Source organism: Castor canadensis, chromosome 12, assembly GCF_047511655.1.
Source record: "Castor canadensis chromosome 12, mCasCan1.hap1v2, whole genome shotgun sequence".
NCBI classification, from domain to species: domain Eukaryota; kingdom Metazoa; phylum Chordata; class Mammalia; order Rodentia; family Castoridae; genus Castor; species Castor canadensis.
The window spans coordinates 32368349-32382702 of NC_133397.1; the positions used below are offsets into that span (position 1 = coordinate 32368349).

Genomic DNA, 14354 nt, shown 5'->3' on the forward strand with positions numbered 1-14354 from the left:
GATTGCGGTTTTTATTTAAAGGCAACTCAGAGCTGTAGGAAGATGAGGAGGGGATTCTGCTCCTTAAATGGGAACGTGACTTAAACTGAATGGGGCTGTGGACATGATGAGTAATTAAGGCAAAAGTGTCACGTCTGTTTTGGACCGTGAGGCAGAACAGGTTCAAGGTTGACCCCGCAAAGCCGAATGAAAGAAGGAACATCTGGGGGAGAGGAAGAACCAGCCTGGGTAGGGACGGCAGTGATGAGGACGCCGCGGTGGGTGGGTCGGGGAGGAGGGTGACATCCCAGGTGGCGTCCCGTGCGGGCCGGGCGGGGAGATCAACTTTTTTCTTTTGTGAAAAGCATGCGGGCGGCGGTCTCGGGTGAGAAGCCCCGCGGGAGGAGGCGGGAGCCGCGGCTCCTCCCCCCGCGCTCCGCCATCTGGGTCAGGACGCGGCGGCCGCGGCGCCGGACCTGGGGACCCGCGGCTCCTGGGATACCGTCTACCCACCGCTTCCGGCCGCCGGCCCGCGGGTCCGGGTCCCGGGTCTCCCACCTCACAGTCCCGCGCAGAGAACGCAGGTGCGTATGGAGGAGGGGAGGGGGCGACTGGGAGGGCGGGGGCCGTCAAGCCGCGGGCGGGTGGGAGGCGGTGGCAGCACTTCCGGCGACGGCGACTGCACTTCCGGGTCGCTGTAAGGCAGCGGGGCTCGCGCTGTCGGGTGCTCCGGGGGCTGCGGACCCCGCCTGCGCCCGCTGCCAGCCTCGGAATTCGCAGCACCCGAGGTCCTGTGTTTCCACGCAGGACACGACCCCCCCGCCAGGATCGTGGGGGCGGGCGGTGTGTCCTCAGCTTTGGGATCCTCAAGAACCCCGAACTTCTGCAGTCACCCCGGCTCGCTGGCTCCTGTGTATCTTACCTCAGCCTTTTGCTGACTAGTGTTGATGGGTTTGCGTCCCTCTCTCCCCCAAATTCCCCTGAAGATACGACAGTCAGTGCCAGATTATGAGTACTGCCAACAGTTGCAATTTAGCCAAACGGGCCCCGAATTTAAAATAATTTATAACTAGGAAAAGTCAAGGAAGCCTGGTGAAACAGGAGTATCCCATCGGTTTCTGGGTCGCTGTAGAGACAGCGCTCAACCAGGTCGAGGGCGATCCCCTTGGGAACCTGAAAAAACCTGGGATTGTCTGCAGCCCGTGTGTCTTCACCCTTATTGCAAAAAATTTTCATTCGTTTCACGGGTTTGTCACTTAATGGCATTTTATATTTTCCCCAAGGATCAGCTGATGAGTTAAACAAATTTATATGCTAGCCACTTGCTGCAAGCATTATTATAGATCACTTGATAAAGCATAATTTTCATGTCTTAAAAATCAATTTTTTTTAGTTTTGAACAAATGAAATAGTTGTTCTTCAGTATTTTCATGTTCTAGTTTTCTTTAGACACACCATTTTAATTTCACTAGAATTCTCATTTCACCTGATGATTCTCATTTGTAAATAACCTTTAATTATGTATTACACATTTAATTTAGATGTTGATAATTTATATTAAAAATAATGCCTAGCATTTTCTATTGTTAAAAGTGCCTTGAAGATTGAAGTTTGTAAGAGGAATAATTTGCGTTTGATTATTAAAATGTAAGAATTATAAAGTCTGGTCAATAAAATTTTTAATTACTATATTTTTATACCATAGTACAGGTACATACTACTAATATAATTAAAAGAGAATAAAACAAATGACTTCGTACAACCTTTAAAATTATACTGCAGGGAAGCAAGTATTCCTAGTTACTACTTTTTGTAGCTCACTTTTTAGTCAGTTTCATTATTCATATTATTGGTAGAAAAGCGCATCATTTTATACTGACATAAATTCGAAGAGCCTGAGCTATTAGTTGCAAATTGTGATTATTTAAAACAAATGCCAGCTCCACTGATTGTAGTTTTTCCCCCAAGTTAATTTTCATAGTTCTGGAGTCATAGTTCACCTTTGAACATTTCTGCTCAGTCAGCATTTTCCTTTATGTCCTTGTTGATGCTTTCTGAGTCTTCATCAGGTGCTAGATGAATCAGGAATTAGGAACAAAGTGACAAGGGTAGCCTTTCTCACCTCTGGATAAATGACTTGACAGCTGTGTGCCTCAGTTTTACCTTTTTCCTCCTTTTTTGATGATATGGGAGTTTTTTTTTTAAAGTAAATTTAATATATTTATTCATATGTGCATACAAGGCTTGGTTCATTTCTCCCCCCTGCCTCCACCCCCCGATATGGGAGTTTGAACTCAGGGCCTTGCACTTGCTAGGCAGATGCTCTACCAATTGAGCCACTCCACCAGCCCTGTGCCTCAGTTTTCTTATCTGCAAAATAATTATTATTTTGATTTGCCTCAAAGAGGTAGTTTAGAACTGCTGTAATTCCTAAAGAAAGATTAAACAAAGTATAACTTTCTCACAGGTTTAAACCTGATTCTACTCAGGGATAAGTCTTTCTCCTAGGTAGATTTTTCACTTCTATTTATTTACTTGAGTTAAAAATATTTTCAAATCAGGCGGTTTCTTAGTTTAAGTTCAAGACTGGTCTAGCAGGAAAGGCCCAAGAAACAAAGAAAGCAGTCAGTATAGGAAGATTCTTTTTAATAGATATCATATGGCATACTGCAGTAAAGTGTGCATGTGTGTGTGTGTCTGTCTGTCTGTGTGTAGCTGGGGATCTAATCCAGATCCTCACACTTGCTAAATATGTACTCTACCACTGATTTATAATCCAACCCTATTGTCTGTTGACCAAAACTGAAACTAAAACAAAAACCTTGAGATACTCAAACATGACTGATGATTACTAGCTGCAATGCTAAATAAATCATAGGCATATAGTTAGTAGTTTTTCTTATCTCTATTGCTGTTTTCTGATAATCTTGCAAGATAATTTGGTTTTGGGATACAATATAATGTTTTGTGGAAATAAAATTAAACAACTAATAATCATTACCTACAATTTCAGCTGAAGTTACAGATTGATCAGGATCTGCTGCTGGCATGTCTCCTGGATGGGTGGGTGTGGGAAGATGATTAGATTTACAGATTGCAGTTCTACCAATTAGGTAAAATTATTTTTTGGTTAAAAAGAATAATCCAAGCAAAATGGCCTGAGGTCAGGCAGGCTAGATTAAGCATCAAGGCCTTTTCTGGAATCCTTGGTTTAGCAAGAATTCTTAAACCTCTCAGAGATAAAATTAACCAACATCTGAGGTAATTTCTGGATTATTTTATAATCAGTCCCTTCTATTAACATTTCAGTCTGTAATGAGATAGAGCAGTCATATGGTTCATGCGTATGGTAAAGTATAAGATGCTACAGGGAGACCTTCTTTTAAACAGGCTTCTCAAGAATGGGAATAGATTCTTGCTGCTTATTCTTTCAATCCCCCTTCCAGGGAGCATTTAAAACATCACACTTAGTTAGCCAGTTAGTATGTAGAAAACAATAATACTTTGTTAGAATATGTGGAATATTAGGCTATAAGCCACAGGAAGCCAAATTTCAGTTATGCAAGTTAATTCAGAATTTGCATCTTTCCACTATTTTGACTCAATTCTCATTCTCAGCTGTTATTTTTTTACTTCTTATTTCACTTAGCACAAGAAGCAGAGAAAACTTTCATAAACTTCCACAATGATATTTACCCACCTACCTGAATCTTTGCTCATATAATCTGCCTTTTCTTTCATTACAATGAATGAGTGTTTGTATTCCCTTTATTGTCATAGTTTTTACTTCTACATACGTTATAAACCTGGTGGTGTATCATCATCTTTGCTTTAGTAATCAAATATTTTACAGAAATTTTAAAATGAGAAAAATGACTTTTATATTTATCCATATATTTGCCTTCAACTGGAAACCAATAGACATTATAGGACTTCTTTTCCTTTTCTCAAAATCATAGGCAGCAGTAATCTAATAATCTGTTCCTTGAGAAAATTTCGGGAGAAATAAAGATATGGTGTCCTTCACCTTTTGTGTATGTAAGTTTCTAACTGCTATCATTTGCCTTCTGCTTGAAGAACTTCTATTAACATTTCTAATAGTACTTGTCTGTTAGTAATGAATTTTCAGCTTTTCTTTATCTAAAAAAAAATCTTTATTTTACCTTCAGTAGGAGTCCAATTTTAAATTGACTTCATCCAGCCTTTTAAAGATTTCCCTTCATTGTTTTCTTACTTGCCTGTTTCCCAAAGACTTTTGCTATAATCTTATCTTTTCTTCTCTGTGCATAATATGTCTTTTTTCTTCTGGCTGCTTTTAAGATACTCCATTTAACACTGGTTTTTATTAGTCTAATACTACACCTGGATTTGGTTTTCTTATTCTGCTTCAATTATGTTCATCTTCTAGGATCTACATGTTTTATCTAATCTGGGAATTTTTTATCACCTGTTTTTCCTCTAGCTTCATGTACTTTTTTAGACTGCTTGATATTGCTCCATAGGCGCTGTTTGCTTTGTTTTTCTCTATATGTGTCATTTTGGATGATTTTTATTGCTGTATCTTTAAGTTTGCTGATTTTTGTTGTTGTTCCACAGTGATTTTTCCTCTGTCAAATTCCACTTAATACATTTTTTCAGATATTTTATTTTTGTCATCTCTAGAAATTGCATGTGGTTCAAACTGAATACCTTCTTTTTTCTTCTTCTAATCATGTTTATGTTTTTTCATTAATACATTTGTAAATTTATAATAAGTAGTGAACACAATAGAACAATTGTCGAAACACCTTTGCTAATTGTAATCTCTGACATTTTCCTCCTTCGTTTTATGTCTAGTAAATTTGTATTGGATGTTAGACATTCGGGGGGTGTTGTTGTTGCCATTTTGTGGTACTGGAGAGGGAATCCAGAGCCTTGAGCAGGCGAGGCAACACTTAGCCACTGAGCTACATCTCCAGTCCTGAGGTTGTTGAGTTCGTTCTGGGTTTTATTCTATTTCTTTAGAGAATATTAGACTTTCATCTTCATGCCAAAGTACTTGTGAATCAGTTTAATCCTTTGGATGCTTATTTTTAATCTACTTTACGGAAACCTTAAATGGGTTACTTTAGCCACTACCAACACATTAGCCGTCTGGGAACTCTGCTGAAAGTTTCACATATTCTGTAAGCATTCAGGGAACTTGAATGCTTTCTAATTCTGTGTAACCTTTAAGAATAGTTCAGCTTACAGCTTCCTGATGACTTTTTTTTTTTTCTTCCTAGAAGCCTGTCCTGATGGATTTCAATATGTCTTTCTGGAGCTCTTTCTATACCTACCTCCCTCATTTTTAGTACTCCTCCAAACAAATTCTAGGTGCTTCGGTTTTGGTGAACTATGATCTCTGTTCAACTCAGTGAAACCACCAGGCTATTTGATTTTCCTCTCTTTGTGCCATAGTCCAGAAATTGCCTCTGGACTACTAATCATTGTAGGACTTATTTATTTCCCTTTTCTCAGGGACATAGGTAGCAGTGTTTGTTTTTCCCGAAACTTTCTCAAGAAACAAAAAAATTGTGAATTTAATTTTCTGTAATGTAAAACTTATTTTTTTCTCTTTTTTTTTTTAAGTTGCTATATAGCCTAGGGTGGCCTTGAACTCACTATGTAGCCTAGGCTGGCCTTGAACTTGCTATTCTCCAGCCCCCCCTCCTGAGTGCTGAGGTTACAGGCATGTACCACCACACCTGGTCCCCCAAATTTACTGTTTGTAACATTTCTCCCAAGTTGCTAGCAAAATTTGATACAGGTATTTTCCTCTTTATAAAGTAAAAGATAAGGAAAAAATTAAAAAACTTCAATATATTTTACTTTTATTACAAAATAATTTTCTTGGAAATGTATAGTGATACTTTTGCTTCTAGTTGTAAACACTTAAAAAATGTAAGTGAGTGGTAAATTTGCATTAGTCTGGCAGAATAGAAATTCTGAATTAAAGTTGCTACTTTACACTAGGCTTTTAAAGTAACTATTGCCACTGGGCTACATATTTTATAGAGGTAATTACTCATAATATATTTTAGCATGTGACTTACTGTGTCTTTTGATGATAAAGATTTGGCTTTTATTGATTGAAAAAGCACTAATATTTTTGTCCTGGACAAAGACAAAAACAATATTCATTTAAATTTTTGCTTTTTAATTTTAGAAAAAAAACCCAAGAAATGCCTCATTCCACAAACAAAGAACTGGTATTTGGCATTATGGTGGGAACTGCTGGAATCAGTTTGCTGGCTTTGTGGTACCACAAGGTCTGGAAACCAAGGCCAACAATGAATTCACCTAAATTTCTTTCTCTGGGTAATACATTTAACTCAGTAACTTTGCAAGATGAAACACATAGTGACAAAGAAACAGCAACAATCTTTCAAAGAAGGCAACTTCAGATTCTTGAGAAGTTAAATGAATTACTGACAAATATGGAAGAACTCAAGGAGGAAATCAGATTTCTTAAAGAAACTATCCCAAAGCTGGAAGAATATATACAAGATGAACTTGGAGGAAAGATAACAGTTCATAAGATAAGTCCTCAGCACAGAGCTAGAAAGAGAAAGCTGCCGACAATTCAAACTGCAACAAGTAATAGTTCAGAGGAAGCAGAAAGTGAAGGAGGGTAAGTTTCTGTAAGATGTTTCCCATGTTGAATTGATTGTTTATTGCATATTGCTGTTAGGTCGATTCATTATGTATTTATTAAGTCATATATCCTGCTACTCACAAGAAATGAAAAGGAACAATTATTTTCACTTATAGTTAAAACCATACTCAGTATTGTCAGTTTTTTAGATCATTTAGATAATATTTACAAAATGCATATAAATAACTCATAGTAGGTTCTATCATGTGACTACTTGAGGAAGACAGTTATTATTTGCCAAAATAGGTCATCTATTTTTTTATGTGCTCACTGTATGGCCCCTTGTATAAGAACTCTCTAGATGACTGCTGTCCAATAGAACTTTCTGGGATGATGAAAATAGGCTACATTTATGCTGCTCATTGTACTAGCCATTAGCGCTCAAAATATGGCTAGTGCAACTGAGGAACTGAATTTTTAATTTTATTTTATTGCAATTGTAATTTAATTTCATTGTAATTAAATTTAAATAGTCATTTGGGGTTAGTAGATACTGAATTTTAGTGCAGATCTCAAAAACATTTGAGAATATGTTTCATTCTCACATGGGTCAGTTCATTGAATTTTAATAGCAAGAACAAAGTTCTATTTTTGGAGGGGGGAAACAAATAACATGAATTAGGAAATTGTGTCTGATTAGTGTTTTTGAAGAGTAAAATAAGCAGGTTAAAAAATAAAGAAGCTCTAGTGAATAAGGATATAGCCTGAAGTTCTTGAGAGCAGAGACCATGTACCTTCATTGTTCTATTCCTAATACCTTATTTCTGTGCCCAGCACAGACTAGGTGCCAGTTAAGACTTCTTGAGTGAATGATCATCATTAAAGTTATGGAATTGGTAGGAGGTGGGGAGGAGGCACCTGGAGGAAGGAAACAAAGGGTAGGGACAAAAAGATAATTTCATAAAGAAATGTAAGTAGTTGGTCAGCTCTTAGAGATCAATGCTAAGACTGGTATTCATTAGCATCTTTTTTTAATATGAACTGGAAAAATGACTCTATGAAAAAATTTTCAGATGGAGAATAGGCATAAATGATGGATCTAGATAATGAGAAGTTCTAAAAAATGTGTGTTTCTTATAAGAGAATGATAGAGGGGGTGAATTCAGCTATGATATATTGTAAGAACTTTTATAAATGTCACAGTGTACCCCCAGTGCAACAATAATATAATAATAAAAAATGTGTATTTCCAAATAACAAGAAATTGTAGACTAATTTTAAAAGACAAGGAAATGTACAGAAAAAACATAAATAGCTTTAATCATTTAAGCAGGTAATTCAGAAAAGAGACCTGGTTGTTATTAGTTATGGATAACAGCATCTTAATGCTCTAATAATGACAAAAATTCTGTCATAACATAGAGCATCATTGACAGTTACTGAAGACAAACCAGCTGGTTGTCCTCCTTGTATGTAAATCGGTGTTAAGTCCTCATCAGGAGTCCTGGGTGCAGCTTTGCAATCATAACAAGGAAAGGACATTATGGTACTTGGGACTAGCCAGAGGAGATCTGTTACACTGAGAGGAGAGACTGGCAGCATGGTAAAGAAGTGTACACCAAAAGGATGAAAGGCCCTTAATCTAAATGCCCTCACTAAGTGAGCACAGGCTGGATCAAGTAATTCTAAGCTTTTACCCCAGTCCCACCAAAAAAAAAAGAAAAAGAAATTCTAAGCTTTTAGAGAAAAAGACAACCTTTGCTAAGTTTAGGACAAATAAAAAGATGATAATAATGGTATGATGCACATTTTTAATAATGAGTTCAAGAAGGATTTGCAAAAATTATGAATTATAGTTACATGTAGCTAGTATGAAAAACTAGACATATCAAAAGCCTAAGGCTTATATCAGATAAACATTCCCTCTTCCTGGGTGTCTTTGTTAGCAATAAAATGCTAGAGTAGTTAGGAGTATTGTTATAATAAAATCAACCAAAAATGTTACCAGAAAGTCAGTTTGGCTATCTACTTTGGTCCTTGCTGCTGGTGAGAGAAGAATGTAGGCCACATGCAAAACAGTAGTGAAAGTGATAGTGAAGTTTATTAGGAAAGGAATACAATGTCAATAGACTGAAAGTGGGTCATCTCTAGAGAGAGAATATAGAATGACAATTATTTTTACCATAGCACTAGTTTCTATTGAGGTAAAAGGGGCTTGGAGCATTAACTCCCTCCCTAGGACCAGCCATGTTAAGGTCATGAGGCTAGGCCCACAGATTTACAAAATACAAAGTATTATTGGGTCACTTGACCCCTAGGGTATGGTTTACAGGACTGGATCTTTGTTTTGTTAAGTAAAATGTTTCAGCAACTGACTCAGAAACATCTTGTGACATCCCATGACCTTGGTGGGCTCTTTTGTTCTTAATAGGGGCTGTTAAGTGTTCTCTCAGAGACTTTGAAGAATCCTCCATTTTAGGTTTCCTTTTCATATCCCCATCACTCATGGCTAACTGCTATCTAACAGTGGAGCGCTAATGACTTAGACTAGATTATAGTAAATGGCCCTGAGTATAGAGGAACTTCTCATATTTAGTCCTCCTTTAGAAAAATAAATAAAATAAGCAAATAAAAATACACACTTAATTTCAAGTTTCTTTGAAAAAGGAATAAGATACAGAAAGATCTGACACATCTTTCTAAATAAATACCTAGAAACCAGCTTTTTAAATAAATAAGTTTTTAAAACATGGAGACAATGATTATGACATTTTAGCCATTCCTTTCTGGTCAAATAATCCATTCACCAGACATGCCTTCTAGCTTGGGGGTCTCTATTCATTCAAGATTACAAATCAGCTAACATCTAAAAGAAGAGCGGGTGATAGAAGGAATGCTTGTTACTCTTCGTGATTTTCAGCTGTACTTCTGGGTTTTGTCTTCATTCCTGAACCCAGCTTAATTTTTGATATGTATCTATACATCTGTATCTACATCTAATTAAAAAATTCCCAGTCACCTTATTTTTATTTACTTGTTTGTTTGTTTTTGCAGTACTTGGGATTATTTAAATAATAAAAGCAGAGGTAGAGACAGACAGGGACCTGTAACAAAATGCAGCCCCCAGGTACATGCTGTCAGTGACCCATTTCCTCCAGCTAGGCCTGCCTCCTTTGGAACCTCCAAATCTCCCTTTAAACAGTTAAATGTTATTCCAGTTTAAAGTAATAAGTTCAACATTCTTCCCTTTCAGTGTGCACCTTAGGAAGAACACATGCATTTCAAAATCAGGTGTAGGGTTGTATGGTGGCCATGTGGACCTTTCTCCTTTTTTCTTGACCTACATATTTTCATTTTCGTATTAGGTTTGTTTAGTTCCCTAAGATAGTATTAACAGAAATAGTACTGATTATTTGAAAAGAAAAAGAAACCCAGCAAGTTCACCACCAGGAAAACATCAGTGTAATATAAGACATAGGACCTTATGTGGTATTAACTTATAAATGACAGAGGATGTTGTTGAAAGTGGACAACAGACAGATCCAGGCTTTTTTTGAGGCATGGGGGTTTGAACTCTAGGCAGGCACTTTACTGCTTGAGCCACATCTCTAGCCCTTTTGCTCTGGTTATTTTGGGTTTTTCATTTTGTTTTGTTTATTTAATTTTAATTTTTTGGCAGTACTGGAGTTTGAACTCAGGGCCTCATACTTGCTAGGCAGGTGCTGTAGCACTTGAGCTACTCTGCCAGCCCTGTTCTGGTTGTTTTGAAGATAGGGTCTTGCTTTTTTGCTCAGGCTTGCCCAGACCATGACTCTCCTGTTTTCCCACCTTCACTGGGATGACAGACATGTACCACCACACCCAGCTCACAGGAAACTTTTTTGCCCAGGCTGCTCTGGAATCATGATCCTTCTGATCTCATCCGCCCAGGTAGCTAGGATTACAGGTGCCACCAGCACCCAGTTTACATATAGGCTTTTGAGGGTTTATTTGAAACTCCTTTAATTTTGATCTTTATGAGCCAAAATATAGATCTTGCTTTTTCATCTGCATTTCACTCTTACCAATATTCACTTCAATCAAGGCAGTTTTGGTGTTGACCTTAAGTTGGTGAAAGCATTATGATAAACAGATTCAGTTATTCATCATGCAGTAACTCTACATTCCTTAATGATATAGTAATCCAAATTTGCCAAATAAAGTTTTTTTTAAAAACTGTAACATTATTTCTATAATTGAAATCCTCTTTCTACCACTGTTTCTCAGAGGTAACCTTTATCATAAAATTGATGTGCATTCTTCCTTTGAATATTTTCTGTCTTATTTTGGTACTGGAATTTGAACTCAGTATCTCATGCTTGCTAGGTAGGTGCTCTACCACTTGAGCCACTCTGCCAGCCCTTTTTTGTGTTGGATATTTTCAAGATAGGATCTTGCAAAGTATTTGCCCAGGCTGGCCTCGAACCTCAATCCTCCTGACCTCTGTCTCCTGAGTAAAATTACAGGTGTAAGCCACCATGGTCTGGTTACCTTTGAAAGTTTTAATGTTTTTCCTGTGTGTGTATGTTTATATAAACAAGGCACAAATGGTGTTTTGCTCCTAAACTTTACATAAGTAGCATTGTACATAACATTTTATAACTTGTTTTTGCATTGAATGTTCTTTGAGGCCTTTTCATACTGAAACATGTGAACTTACTCTTTTTAGTTGCTATGCTGCATTCCGTTAAAGGAATGTACCTTATTTCCCTATTGATGGATGTGAGGTCACTATTTTTTTTTTTTGCTCTTATAAACAATGCTTTATTGAACTATGCAGAAGAAATTTTTTTTTGGGGGGAATGGTACTGGGGTTTGAACTTAGGACCTTTTGCTTGCTTGGCAAACACTCTGCCATTTGAGCTATGCCACTAGCATTCTTTTGCTTTTTTTTCAGATAGGGTCTCATGCCTTTTGCCTAGCCTGGCTTGGAACTGCTGCCACCTCCCAAGTAGCTAGGATTTCAGGTGTGAGCCACCAGGCTGACTTGAATTTCTTAAAAGTATATATTTGATATACTGACTTATAAACTATATTATATCTATAGCTAGATATATGTAGATATACATATAATTACATATATAGATATAGATAGATAGATATTTATATGTATTAGCCAGACTTTTCATTGCTGTGACAAAATACTTGACATAAACAACTTAAGAAAGGAAGTGTTTATTTTGACTCACAGTTTCAGATGTTTCAGTCCATTGTTCTTGGCTCCCTTGATTCTGGATCTGTGGTGAGGCACAACATCATGGTGGTGGGAGCATGCGGCAGAGGCAACTTACCTTGGGGTGGGCAGGAAGCAGAGGGAGAGACAGAGAGGGATCTGAGACAAGGTACAGCCCCCAAGGACAAACCCTTAGTGATTTAGTTCCTCCAGCTAGGCCCCACATCCCTGAATTTCCAGAGTCTTTCAAAATAGCACCATCAGTTGGGGACTAAGCCTACAATACATGAGCCTGTTTTGCAGGGCAGATACTCAATATCCAAACCATAATATTACATGTTACTAAATCATACTTGAAATTATATCAATTCACAATCCTACAAATAGTGTAAGAGAGTTCTTATATCCTCATACAAATTCTAGTATATGTGCAGCAGAAGTAAGCATTCCTTATATAATAAATTCTTGTACTGTTAGATTTTTTAATGTTAGCTAATCTGATGGAGATAAAATGTAATTATTTCTAATTTGCATTTTTTACTGGTAACACTAGTAAGATTTAACATCTTTTCATAGTATAAGAAAATGTACCTATTTGCCAAATAGTTCTCTTCTATGAATTTCTTGAGAGAGAGAGAGAAATCACTAACAGTTGAAGTTGCCTTTATTTATTGAATGTGTGGATGTGTGTCTACTCTATGCCAGGTACTATCTAGATAAAACAAAGTCTCATAATTTTTTGTAAAAAATGTAAACAATGTTGTAAAGAGATACACTCTCAGTCTGTTTAGTCAGAGCTTCAAAGACCAAGAACAAAGCAACAAGTACCAAATACCACTAGACCCTCCTGAGAAGGACCTGCTTAAGCCACTGCCAGCACTCACCTGCCTGCAACCTGTGAAAGGAGGCTGCTACAGGACTGAGAGTATTCCATAAGTATATGTGCAAAGCCTAGATGCTGTTGAGATGGGTATCACTGCTCAAGCAGAATGTATAGGGTGGAAGACATTCTAGAACCAGTACTGAAGGAGTGGGTGGAGTTAGATGAGCCTGCAAAAGGAGACTGACGGCTGGTGAAAGAAGTGTGTAAAAAGCAAAGGTCTGACAGAACCAAGGAAGGACAGGATTTCAAGAACAGGGATGGAGGCCACAGGTTTTGGAATCATTCTGACACTTGGATGCATTCTGGCTCAGCTTTAAGTAGCTGTGTAACATCAGTTCTCCAAACCTCAATTCACTTATCTTAAAATGAGTTTAATGATGCATGTCTCACATTGTTTTAAGTCTCAAATGTGATGATATTAGGAAGGTGCTTTGCACTGTGTCTAATCTATAATAAATTCTCTAAATATTGGTTTATTTTATCAATAAGAAGGAAATGATCAAATGCACCAAAAGCACTAGAACAGGGGAAAGTAACTTTTTCAGTAAGAATTTTAGGCATTGAGGAACATATATTTTTCTCACCTATTCAGCTCTGCTATTGTAGTGTGAAAGCAGTCATAGACAACATGGATATTCTGTGATCCAATAAAAGGGATTTTTTTTACAAAAACATGACAGGTGGATTAGACTCCCAGAGTATAGAATTAGCTAGGATTACAGGTGTGAGCCACTGGCACCTGACTGTGAAAGACCTTTAATTAAAAAAAGAAAAAAAAAACAGAAGCAAAAACAGAGGAAATAACCAATGAAACAAGGTGTGACCTGGCCCTTTTAGCAGCACTACACATTAGATGTTGTGATAACATGTAGAAAAAATACTGTGTCACTATACTGCAGACTCTAGGGAAACCTTAATATCTTCAAGATAGTCTCTGTTAACATGGTAGCTGACAGTATAAAGTGTTTTAGCACTGTTACCTCCAATAAAGGAATACTAGCTTGAAAATACTGGCTCTTCTCTGCATTTTCTTTCTAATCAGTGTCCCAATTATCATAAAATTTATAAATTACTGGTGGGTTATTAAGAAAGACAAACAGTAAGTTTACCAATTCATTCTTTTCCAAAACAAATGCTTAATGTGCTAATGAAAGAAAATATAGCAGTTAACCTGGTGCAAATTTAAAGAGTGTTACCATTACTGTAACTAATTTGGTATGCTTGATAAGCCATTAATAAAAATAACTATGATCAATGTAATGACTTGAGTAATTTACATGATTATTATTGACTAATAATACTACATTCACAGTAGCTAAAGATGTAACCATACATATTTCTCTATGACTGAATTCAAAGTAGCCGACAATTCCTGTTTTGGATAATGTGAATTTGCCAATTCAAAATAATTCAGCCACTTATAGTTTAGAGCTAGTAGACTCATTAAAGGGACTTATCATCTGGGCATTGGGAAGAGAGACAGTCAGTCTTGGTGTTACTCACTGCTCTTATGGGATTCCAGCTCTACCAGGAAGCTTCTGTGAGGTATCTCAGAAAGCACTGCTACCTTAACTCTAGGGATCATTTGTGCTCCAGATCTTCTGGAACAGAGCTACTCAAAGTATAGCCTGTGGACCAGCAGCGACAGCATCTGATCTAGCTGC

General features: G+C 37.4%; 1 protein-coding gene across 6 annotated transcripts in view; it reads left to right on the forward strand.

Annotated features, from left to right (window-relative positions):
• Rmdn2 (regulator of microtubule dynamics 2) overlaps positions 1–14354 on the forward strand; it is an 86498-nt gene that overhangs the window by 2407 nt on the left and 69737 nt on the right. For 2 of the 6 annotated variants that reach the window (XM_074049525.1, XM_074049528.1), the window contains exons 1-2: positions 345–563; positions 6167–6631. In XM_074049525.1, coding sequence (XP_073905626.1) covers positions 346–563; positions 6167–6631 — 683 coding nt within the window. In that variant the 5' untranslated portion in view covers position 345. Of the gene's footprint in view, positions 1–344; positions 564–6166; positions 6632–14354 lie in introns of those variants that run through there. The other 4 variants (XM_074049523.1, XM_074049524.1, XM_074049526.1 and 1 more) reach the window with 3 other exon arrangements.